We start from the raw sequence: 11,739 nt of genomic DNA, 5'->3' as shown, positions 1-11,739 counted from the left end.
CCTATGTGCACCTCCTGATCAACAGAAATTTATGGTCCAGGATCTTCCAGCACCTCATTGGATTCTTTATCCATGCCCGCAGGGACAGGCCTTTAATTGCTCTTATCTTGCAGCTTGGTGCAGCCTTGGGACCCTCCTTTGTGTTACTGGGTACCAAGGTCTTGGCCCTCATCTGGAAGTGTCTGGTCTTTCTCTGTTTCCTCCCCTGCTGAGCCAGCCATGCTGACAAAGGGAGCTCATTTCAAGTTCACCTACAGCGTTTTGTGCAGGGCCTATTCGTGCTAAATCATAAGCAAGTTACAATTGAACTAAGCCCATGCATTTCTCTTATTCTGTAAGTAAATCTATTTTAATCCCAAACTGACAGACACCTTGAGAGGAAACACCATGCTGTAAGCCTTTGATTGTTGCTTTTGTTGTATAACCTCATTGAAAGGCTGGTGAGGCATTGTAACAGGCTGCCCAGGGTAGTGGTTGAGTCACCATCCCTGGAGGTGTTCAGGTGTGGGTGTGGCACTTGGGGCTATGGTTAAGTGCTAACATGGTGGTACTGGGTTAACAGCTGGACTCCATGATATTAGAGGTCTTTTCCAAGCTCAACAGTTCTCCATTTCCATGATTATAGCATGGGGTAAAATCATTGTCTCTGATAGCCACATAGTCTTCACTCTGCAGCAAAAGGTGAAGACACTCTTTTGTCTAAAACCTCATCTGTCACCATGAGTGGAAAATAAAATGAAAAACTTTCCAGAGACGTTTACTACTTCAAACACACATTTGCAGGAGGACTGTCTTTTCCACTGTTCCCTTGATCACCAGTTGGTTGTGGTCTCTGTCGGGTGACTTTTGACAGCTGGGCTACAAGGCTGAGATATTAAACTATCCAGGCACATGCACCAGTGCCTGGACCAATAGCAGTGCCGAGCCCCAGGCTGCTATCACCAGTGTAGCTAATAAGAAAAACATGTTAGAAAAGAAAAAATAATTTTGTTCTTATAAAGAAGCCAGGAATTGCCACAGAGTTACGAGAAGCTGATTTTGACATGATCGTGGGAAATGATTAAGAAAAGAGAAGGAAGTTAAGGATGAACTATTACCCAAACTTCTGACACACTCTAAATGTGGTGAAAGTCGTGTGAACAACTGGATGGGGGATTCAGCAGGGGAGAAGTTGCGATGGAGCAGAGGGAAGACAAACGGGCAGCAGCTGCCTTCGCTCCGCGGGCGGTGCGCGGGGGCGCTGCCGGCGAGGGGCGGGCAGGGCAGGAGATAAACGGGGCGCGATCGGCCCGACGGCGCCGCTCCCTCTCACAGCCGCCGAGGTCGCGGACGGGAGCGGGCGCATTGTCCCGGGAAGGCACGGCGGGGTGGAGCCGGACTCCGCGCTGGGCTGCCCGGGGCTCTCGGGCGGGGAGGGCGGTGCCCAGCTGAGCCGAGCCCCGCTCCGTGCCGGCCGCCCTCAACTCGCCTCGTCCCGTCTCCGTGCCCGCCCGCCCGGGAGCGGAGAGAAGCGCGGGCAGAGGGGCCGGCACGAGGAGGGAGGGAGGGAGCCGCCTCGCCGGGAGTTTGCCCGGCTGCTCGCGATGGGACGCGGCCCCGCCTGAGCACCTGCCGGCAGCCCCCGCTCCCCTCAGCTCTCGACGCCGCTATGGAGAGCCCAGTGAGCGGCAGCGCGGCCGCGGAGCCGGCACCCCCCGGCGCGGAGCCGGAGCTGGCGGCCGGGGGCCCGGCGGAGGCGGAGGCGGCGGAGGTGGGCTCGGCAGCCCCGCGGCCGCGCTGCCTGCGGGCCGTGTACGTGCTGAACGACCCGCCCAAGGCGGGCGCCGGGGCGCGGAGCCCCGAGGCCGGAGCACGGCAGTGCCTGCTGCGGGCCTGCGAGGCCGAGGGAGCCCAGCTCAGCACCGTCAACTTCGGCGAGCTGGACTTCGGCGAGACGGCGGTGCTGGACGCCTTCTACGACGCGGGTGAGCGGGCTGGGCTGAGGCGGGACGCGGGGCGGGGGCTCGGGCTGGAGCCTGCCCCGCGCCGCCTCCCGCCCGGGTCGTGCGGGGACACGGCCGGCAGGGACGGGAGCGCTCGGTGACGGCGGTGCGGGGGAACAGGGAGAGCGGGGCTCTGGGCAGGGGGTGTGGGGACAGCGAGATGGGTGCGAAAGGATCCTCGTGTAATGCGGCCAGCACAGGGAGCAGGAGAAGGTGAGAAAAAAGTTGAGGCTCTTACAGCAGCTCATTGAGTCGCCACGGTGCGTTGTCCCATCAGGACTATGGGTCCTGCAGTACCAACCGAGCCTTAAGGAATAGCCGAGCTCCTGCTGGGGTGGTTTGCTAAGAAGCCTCTTCCAGCTCCCAGCCTGATGGGGAGCTTAGAGTGAGACACAGGACAAAGACACACCAGCCTCTGATCTGGCCTGGCCACAGGCTTCATGTTCACCGCACTCACTCCAGACCGGACAGTGAAATTGTACGTGAAAAAAGTGTATTATTCTGCATTGCTCTGAACAAGGGCCCTGAGGAATACTTGTGGGTATTGCCCGCCCCGTTCAAGTTCCAGCTGGTGACAGGTGTCTGTCTGATGGTTCAAAAGAAAGCTGCTATCCCTTCTCCACTCAAAAACACCTGGCTAGTTTGGCACTATGGCACAGAACTGTGAGCTTTTTGAGCGCTCATTGGAAGCTTCTGAACCAATAGGTATTATAAACTAATCAAGGTGAGTATGTGGGCATTTTGCTGGCATGCAGACAAACTTTTATCTCCTATCTGTATGAGCCAGCATAAGGAAATGCTGGAAATTTACAAACTCCGAAGATGGAAAGTACTCTTTAAGTCTATCTTTCACAGTTCATATTTCATAAGAACTTTGTTTTCCTCATGAGATGTGTTAAAGAATATTTCCTAAAACTTTAGCCGTATTTTAAATTCTCATGTGATTGAGTAAATTTCATCCCAATAAGTCACCCAAATATTGAGGAATCTCACATCCTTTTTTGTCAGTATTTTTCCCCAGTCAGAGTTTTTTTATGTCTCTGGTAGCAAGGTTGACAAGTATGTAATACATTCTTTGTGCATCTTAGTACACAAACACAACCTAGCAATTTCTTTTATAGCCACTGTGAAGGTAAGAATAATGTACTCATCAACACAAAATTATTCCTCTGTTTCTGCTAATAGTGCTATTAATGTATTAGACACACACCTGCTGTACGTTGTACTGGGAGTCTGAAACAGTTATTTAAAAGGGGTTCTGAAGTTACTGCATTCTGAAGTGAGTGCTTCTTCTCTAGGAGTGTGCCCTAACTTCGCAGAATTTTGATTCAAGTCATCTTGTTCGAGCAGGATCATTTTATCCCTGATTAATACCACTTTGTAATCGTAAGGTGCCTGTTACTGGATACACCTTCAACACTCTTATATCCAGGGTTTTTTTTCAATTAAAAAGTAATTAAATAATCCATAATCTGGAATTGTTCCAAAGGAGACTGTTAAAAATAGACTTTTTATGGATTTTTTTCCAGTAGCAACAATTTGAGATCAGCCATGGGAGCAACTTTTTAGTTTAACTTCTTAGTAATGTATGCCTGGGATTGCTGACATCTATTCAGTTCTTAGGAGGAACACTGGTAAGAATAAGTGTTAATGTGAACGCTTCTATGGCTCACGATGAACTTTGTGTTAGGAAGTTCCCATGTGTTTACTTTAAAAAGAAAACAATCTAAAGAAGTTTTATTGCTGCCTGGGTAAGATATTAAGCAGGTGTTTCCCACACTGATATCTCTTACAGTGTATTTTTACTTTCTCTAGCTGAGGGGTAGAACCTTGAAAAGCAATTCCTCTTGCTTTGTAACGAGTGGTGGGGTCTCTAAGAGGTGCTGCCCTGTTGCCTTCCCTTGGTTTAATAATGGAACCTTAACCATCTACTGATGCTTAATGACTGAGCAGCAAAAGACCATCTCATTGTGAGTAGTATTGACGGCTCTTTGTTAAAAATGTTATCTATTAGCCCTTTTCCCTGACTGTGCCTGAAATTGTAGCCTTTACTGAGCCATTAGACAGCCCCCTCCAAAGCAGTTTATTCACCTTACTTAGTAAGAATCTATAAGTACCTTTTGTGACAAAATCACCAAACTTTGGTGTTTGTTGTGACAAACACCAAAAGGACAGAGTGCAACAAAAAACTTCAACAGAAGCCTCGTTCCTGTCTGCAGGCAGGTTTTTTGGTAGATGATTTTTCAGTAGAACTCTGAGAAGAGCTGCAAATCCACTTAAATTTTATAATCAGAGTATATGTGTTTTTTACCTTGAGTGTAGTCATTACTGACTTGCCGTAATTTGAAATTTTATCGTGAATGGAAGCATGGCTTATGCCTTTAGTTAGGTATTGCAGACCTGCAGGTAATGCAGGTGACCCTGATCTTAAGAAATCACTCAGCTTTCTAAGGTTTTGTTTTGCTAAAGGAGAACTACAGCACTTGTGAAAGCAAACTTAAAAGTCATGAGTTAAAAACTTGGTAAAAGAAAGAAATAAGATTTCTTTGCTCAGTGTGGGCTAGAAACAAGCTGTCAGCAAAGTAATTTATATTTTCCAAAAATGGGCAATGATATCTACCTAATAGAGGAGCAACAAGGATGCCTGCACATATTGACTGTATCTCTGGGAAGAAAAGAAGGTAATATTTTTAAACTAAAACTGGCAAGTAGTGTGAGGCTTTTTTTTGCAGAAAATAAAAGAATAAAAGTAATTTTCCCTAGGAACAGTGAGCCTAGGAGCTAATTGAGAATTTTTAGAATTCTTCAGAATTATCCCATGAAGAAAATCAAACTATAGGTACTGTAGTGCATTCATAAACAACTTGAGAGACACGGTGGAAAGGTGAGTGTGACTTGGATATGGTGATGTTACAGGAAGAGTGATTTCAGAGCTGCAAAGGATCTTCCTGTTCTGAATGTACTAAGAAAGCAGACATGATGTCAAAGTCAAATGTCTGACCTGTACCTCTGAAAGGATGATATTAGATAGAAAAAATGTAGCTTTTCCTTGTCTACTCAAAACTTTATCAAATCTTAGTGCCTGAAGTGCCAGGCAATAGGGTTTGGCTACAGTGTTAAGTGAAGGAGGGTACAAAGTACAGTTATACAGGTTTTGGGTGTTCCCATTTTGGGAAATCCATTCTCTGTAGCTGATCATACTTTTCCCTCATGAGGGATGTGCAGCAATCTGTTTTGAGGCCTGGAATATTTCTTTGACCATTTGACCACAGCATTTAGAAATTATACAGTCAGCAGGATGAAAATCAGCTGAAAGGAAGACAGGCTAGAGAGCAAGTGGTGTACTGAGGAAGAGAGCTAATTGCTGACCTGAGATAAGTGAGTGTTCCTCTGACAATCCAGGAAACTGTCAGGTAATTTGTGAGTATAGGGGAATATTTTGAAGTCTGTTTCTGCTGTTTTGCTGTATATGAACTTCTCTAATCAATATCCTGTGTGATAAAGCAGCCCCAAAATGCATGGTGTGATACCTGTCTGCAGACTTGTCTTTGTCCAGAGCCAAGACTTGGGAGTGAGCCTAAACAGAGACTGAAACACAGATCCTCCTTACTTCTGTACCTTATTTCTTAACCCTGATTTCTTGTCCATGAAACTTTTTTTTCTTTGTGTTACACTTTGAAAGGGGAAGGAGGAAATAAATTTGCTGGATCCTAATTTTCAGGCTCTGGCACTTGCTGGGGGATTCATTGTTGCCTGTTCCTCAGCTGCCTGCCCTGAAACCCTCTGCCCCCAGAAGGCCTGTGTCCCCACTTCAGAATTGGCAGGGATGCTTCAGCTTCTTCAGCCTGAGGGCTGAGTGCATCAGGTGCAGTTAACACTTGTCACTGCTTTGGGATAATATACAGCATGGTAACCCCTTGTAGCTTAGCTGGAGGCACAGCTTCCCTTGCTGACTCTGCTGCAGGGAGCACAGTCTCTGACAGGAATGACAGGTGAGGGCAATCACTTCTAAACAAACTTCATCATACCTTCCTGCTGCAGTTTATCTTTGCCCCTGCGTGTGACAGGGAGCAGTGCTGGAGTTAAGGGTTAGTGCTCTGAAGCTTACTTCAGCAGGCAGGGTTTGCTGTTTTTCTGAGGAACACGTAAAATCTTTTCTTTCTTTTCCCACATAGGTAGCTCAATGACTAGGGGTGTATTTGCTTTAAATCTCAAGAGACATACATACCACGGAGTACAAAAGTACAAAGAGAAGCAAACCAGCCATCTTTGGAACAGGGGGTGGTGGATGAGAGGCTGGGCTGGATATTCTGCTGCTTTAGTAAAACAGCAGAGCTGTTGGGACCTGATCTTTTATATCTGTGTGGTGCTGCACATATAGAGTGACTTCAGGTGTCTCCAGCAAAGCTCTGCATTGTGACATCAAACCAAATATTCTAATAACAAAACCCTTTAATATACCAGTATGGTAGTCCTTTTATATCCAAGTGTGTGAGGCTGGTTTTAAATGACAGTAACAACAAATAGGTCTATATGTTACTGTCATAAAACTGTTTAGATTGGCAGGGACCTTAAAGATCATCCAGTTTTAACCCCTCTGACATGGGCAGAGATACCTTTCACTAAACCAGGTTGCTCAAAGCCCTGTCCAGACTGGCATTGAACACTTCCAGGGATGGGGTATCCACTCTCTGCGTAATATGTTTCAGTGTCTTACTATCCTCACAGTAATCTAAATCAGCCCTCTTTCATCTTGAAGCCATTCCCCGTGTCTCTGTCACTACAGGCCTTTATAAAAGGTCCCTCTCCAGTTCTCTTGAAGCCCCCTTTAGGTACTGCAAGGTGCTGTAAGTTATCCCCAGAGCCTTTTCTTCTCCAGGTGAAAGAGCCCCAACCCCCTTCCTGGGGGATGTGTTCCAGCCCTCTGATCATCTTCACAGTCCTCCTCTTGAACCTTTCAAACAGGTCCCCACCCTTGTTACACTGGAAACTCCAGAGCTGGATGCAGCACTCCTGGTGGGGCCTCACAAAAGCAGAGTAGATGGGAGAATCCCCTCCCTTGACTTGCCAGCCGTGCTGCTTTTGATGAAGTACAGGACACAGTTGGACTGATGATCTCAGAGGCCTTTTCCAACCTAGTTAATCAATTCTGTGATTGACTGATTGATTCTGTGATTCATGTACCTTCATCTTCCTTAAATGGTTTCCAACCTCATATTCTGCATGATACACAACACAAATGGTGTGTTTCTGTTTTTTTATAACTTACTCAGCAAGTAATATTTTTCCCTGTGTGACTATAAGTCAAATTGAGTCTCACTAAATAGACTTAGAAGCTTTTACACCCATTACAACCATTACAATTGACTTCAGAAATTTGAACATGTAGGATTATTCTGAAAAAAGGAACAACTGCATCTATTGAACTGCCTTAGCTCTGAAGACCAATTATTGTCACATGGCTCTTGAAAACACTGCAGTAAAGTGGGTTTTGGTTGTTTGTTTTTAATATTATTTAATTTATTTTTTAAAAAATTAAACTGGCAGCATTTTCTGGAATTCTTCATATCAGTGAATGTTCTTCTGATAGAATGTCTTTTTCCTCTGATAGGAGGAAAGAACTGTGCTGGCTGTGCGTAGCAGTCTGCAAATTCTAAAGGTCTTTCATTTATTTTTTTAAGAAGTATATGCAAATGTATTTTTCATGTAGGTCCTAATTTGCTCTGAAGGAATCTACTGTGCCATTTGACTGTGAGATGCTGGCAAGCAGATCTCCAGTTCTGCCTTTTGCATTTCAAGTTGACTTTCAGTGACTCCGAGCCACTCATATCCTTTGCAGTGATTGCATGCTTGCTCAGTCTTGCTGTGCTGTGTGTAGCATGTTCTTCATAGGTAAGAATAATTTCTCTTAGACCTGCAGTCTCAAAATTAGGTTAAACAAAAATAAAGGAAGTGTTTGCTTATGTGGGTTAATTACATTGCTTTAATTTCCATCCTCCATAAAACAGACAGATTATGGTAGATATGTGGTAGCTCATATTAAGTTCTGCAGTCATGCTCTTCCTTTATCAGTGTAATCTTTTTTATCAGTGTAAGCTTTTTTGTTAAATTATGCTTGCACGTGATAGTTAAAAGGTAAGTAATTAAACACACTTGCACATGGTAGTTAAAAAGTAGCCTTTACAGGCTAGTAAAGGTAAGTTCCTGGTTTGCCTTGAGGTAGAAATCTTCTGACTTGTAAGGACTTGTGCAAAACCTAGTTGAGAACTCAAGATGTTTTGGTTTCCTCAAGATGGACTTGTGTCAGAGTAGTCAACAGCTCTTGGCCAGGAACAAGAAGTAGGATACAGTGATTATGTGCATGATTATTATTTGATTTATTGCTAATTTATTGTCTAAATACCACTGTAATTAGGCTGTAATACAATAAGTAAATAACTATCATCTATTAAAACAGATAATAGTGCAATAGAGTCATGGTCTCTCCAGTTATGAGCTTCAATGGGACCCCCTTACTTTCTAAACTCAGAGGAGTTTAGGTGTGGCTAGGTCTGCTATCTGAGATTTGGTCAACAGTTTATGTCTAAAGGCTTATAATTAGCAGGTTTGGCTAGAAAAGTACAGGTCAACAGTCTTTAGCCTTGGAGAGTTCACCATTCCAAAGCAACAAAGCACCTCTGCAGCAGCTTTTGGATTTTATCTCCACATGTGACTGGATCTTAGTGGTTTTCACTCACTATCAAAAAGTCAGTGTTTCCCATCTTCAGGCTGCAGGCTTCCATGCTGGGAGGGGGCTCCACCTGGAAGCTGCTTGCAGCACCAGGAGACCAGCTGGCCCAGCCTCTGCCAGCATTTGATACCCTTCTGCAGGCCAACATGCACCAAAGTCAGTCCTGAATATCTTGGCTCCCCATCGCTGGAGTGCATTAATTTACATTCAGACAGTTCCTCCTGCAATCCTCACCTGGTGTTCCGGTCCTAGGAACAAGCCTCACTGCCATCAGGGACTGCAGAAAGGGGAACGCTGTGGGGCTGTGTGTGGAGGTCACATGCAATGGCCCAGCTATCTTCTGTCAGCATCACAAGCCTCAAATTCAAACTCTGGCTGCAAACCTGTGTTCTGGAGATATTCAGGGCATGCTCCTGCTTCCATGCATGTGGAGGAGCAGCTGCAAGGGTGTTGTGTGGCTAACATTTGGCAGCTGAGATGAGTGTAGGGTCTTTCTTAGGAGGGCCTCAATGTGCTTTGCCCGTTGCAGCCAAACTCTGTGAACAGAGTAGGCTCTGGTTGCCATGCACCTCAGGAGGGCTGTGAATTGCTTTAGCCTCAGGCTACCTTTGAACAGCAGCAAGGGTGCCTGAGGCTGAGCCAAGAGAGGCTTGCAGCTGTTGCTTTGTCCTGCCCCCTGGCACAGGCTGGGTACAAACAGCGTAGCTCCTGTGTCAGCTGAGGTCAGGGGGATTCAACAGGCAGCCAATGGGTCAAACGTGTCTCACAGTATGATTTCACCCCACCTGTCTTCTTTCAGAAGTGCTGCACATCTCTTCACCTTTTCCTGGGAGGTTGGTCTGGTTATACAAACCTGCCAGGAGCAAAAATTGCTGCAAAGAGAAGACATAACACAAGTACTGGATCGCTGTGTCATGGGAAGCCACTCATGCTTTTTTTATCCTTCGTAGTACTCAGCCTGATGGGGTCAATGATTCTGCTGTGTGTTCAAGGTGGTGCAATTGAAACTTCTCAGCTATTCTTTGGTAATATTTCACAGCATTTAAAGTTTTGTCTAAGTAGTTCAGCAGCTGTTATGTCTTGGAGTGCAAAGCCCAATGGGATTCACGGCTTTAAAATGTGTACCCCAGCTTTTATTACATTGAAGGTAAACGGTTACCTTGGTTAGCACAGTCTGTCTTTAACTGCAGTGGGCTCTGATGACAGGCAGAAATCTGAAATGTAATGAAACAGTAATGACACTGTTAGGACTACATCCCTAGCCTTCTGCTGATGTGGGATGGTACAGCTAAATCCAGCAGTAAGGGAAGTACTCCAGTTGATCACAGCAGAACTTATAGCTCTGTCTATTCTCATATATACTGCTTTTATGCTTAAATTGTGTTTTAAAAGTCTTCAATATCTCTTTAAAGCAAAACACAAGGAGAAGAATCTTGAAGTGCTTTTTTAACCCTGCTTCAGTATAATAGTTTTTTATTTTGCATCATGTTATGGAGGGAAATGTGTCTGGATTCTTTGCATTTTGTGGGATTTTATTCTGTTCAGTAAAACAGCCCTTCATGCACAGAACTGTAGCACAACCACGGGTGGTCGAGGGCCTCTCAACAATTTGAAAAGTGTTTATCACATGATAGATGTTTACCACATGATTTCTAAGCCTTTTGAAGTGTATGCCAAAAATACACTACTTCTGGAAAACAAACAACCTTCCATGTAAATCAGCATAATAATGAGCTTTCTCTAAAATTCTTCAGTTTCCTACTGGTGCTGACAGTGCTTTCCATGAATAGTGGTACTTTGATGCCTCCAAGCACGTCAAAAAGCAGTGGTAGATTCTATGGAACTGATTATGGGGAAAATAAAAGGGAAGTTACTTTTTTAAACTCGGGGTAGTGAATTATTTGCCACTTGATTGCTGTCCTTTCTCCCTCCTTCCCTTTAAATTTTTTACAACTATTTAGTAGCTAGATTAGCCACAAGAAATTGGGTTGAATCAAGTATCTGTCTTTGCCTTAGTCAGAGAAAAGCTGCAGGTTTTTTCTATTGCGGAAAAATATCTGCCCATAACAATTTCCCTCAGCTGCAGATTAGCTGCATTAACTCTATTGTTGCTGCCTTTCACTCACAGAAGCTGAAGAAAGAAATTTCTTTCTGCTAATTTGTGTGTTGAGAGAGACATTCGTTGTTAGTTTTGCCTTTGATTGGAGAGTGACAAGGTGAAACTGAGGTTGGGAACTGGTAAATGAAAACAGTACAAGGCTTTATTCTGTCTGTGTGTTGCTTTCTAACAGTGCTAGACCAGTCATTGCTGTTGTGCTAATCTTAGCAGATAATAAAAATTTGCAGGAGAAAAGCTAATGTTTACAATTGTGTTACTGTTTGGTTCTGGGCTGCCTTACTTAGCAGAGCTTCTGTGTGCACAATCCTGTTTCACACAGTAACTGTCAGCTTTTATCAGCATCACCTCTGCCTTCTCTGCAGCTGAGATACGTGTTTCAGATATTTTCTTTGCCAGTGGATGTTTGGTATGCTTCAGTCTTTTTAAACCCAGTTTGAAAAGAGGACATGATTACCAAGCTCAAAGCCAGGCACTGTGCTTGTTTTTCCTACTGCTGTTTATGGGGCTTAAGATAACTGACAAGTTATGGGATGTTGTCAGCTGGAGAAAGTATTCAAATCAGAATGAAGTCTGAAAATGGTTGAGGTGGATTTCTTGTTTTCATGATAATTAAATTGGGAAACTGATAAACTTAGCTTTTTGCTTATTATAGTAACAAGACTAGGTATGTCTTCATATTGTTTTGGGAAAACCAGAAACTGTCTTGACTTTCTGGCTTGTGATCAAGTTAAAAAAAGAATGCTTGACTATTTAAATTTTTTTTTTACCCTTTAATGCCTCTTCAGATTTCTAGTTTTGCAGTAGTGCCTCTGTGATGGTATAATATAAATTAAGAGAAGAATAATGTGTTAATTTCTGTAATTTTGGGTATTTTGGACAATTTTAAAGATGAATATTCAGAATTTAGC

The 11,739-nt window shown here is 44.4% G+C and overlaps 1 protein-coding gene across 1 annotated transcript in view; it reads left to right on the top strand.

The window, feature by feature from the left end:
* The first annotated feature begins 1,648 nt into the window (after window positions 1-1,648).
* MAP3K15 (mitogen-activated protein kinase kinase kinase 15) overlaps window positions 1,649-11,739 on the top strand; it is an 80,659-nt gene continuing 70,568 nt past the window's right edge. Inside the window, exon 1 of the mRNA XM_054271883.1 lies at window positions 1,649-1,964. Within this exon, the coding sequence (XP_054127858.1) occupies window positions 1,649-1,964 (316 nt within the window). The remainder of the gene's footprint in view (window positions 1,965-11,739) is intronic.

The sequence above is a fragment of the Melozone crissalis genome, unplaced genomic scaffold (genome assembly GCF_028551555.1).
Source record: "Melozone crissalis strain CALT ecotype California unplaced genomic scaffold, PUWL_Pcris_2 ptg000013l_1, whole genome shotgun sequence".
In the NCBI taxonomy this organism is placed as follows: domain Eukaryota; kingdom Metazoa; phylum Chordata; class Aves; order Passeriformes; family Passerellidae; genus Melozone; species Melozone crissalis.
The sequence above is the reverse complement of the archived record's forward strand: the minus strand, read 5'-3'. Positions and strand labels throughout refer to the sequence as shown.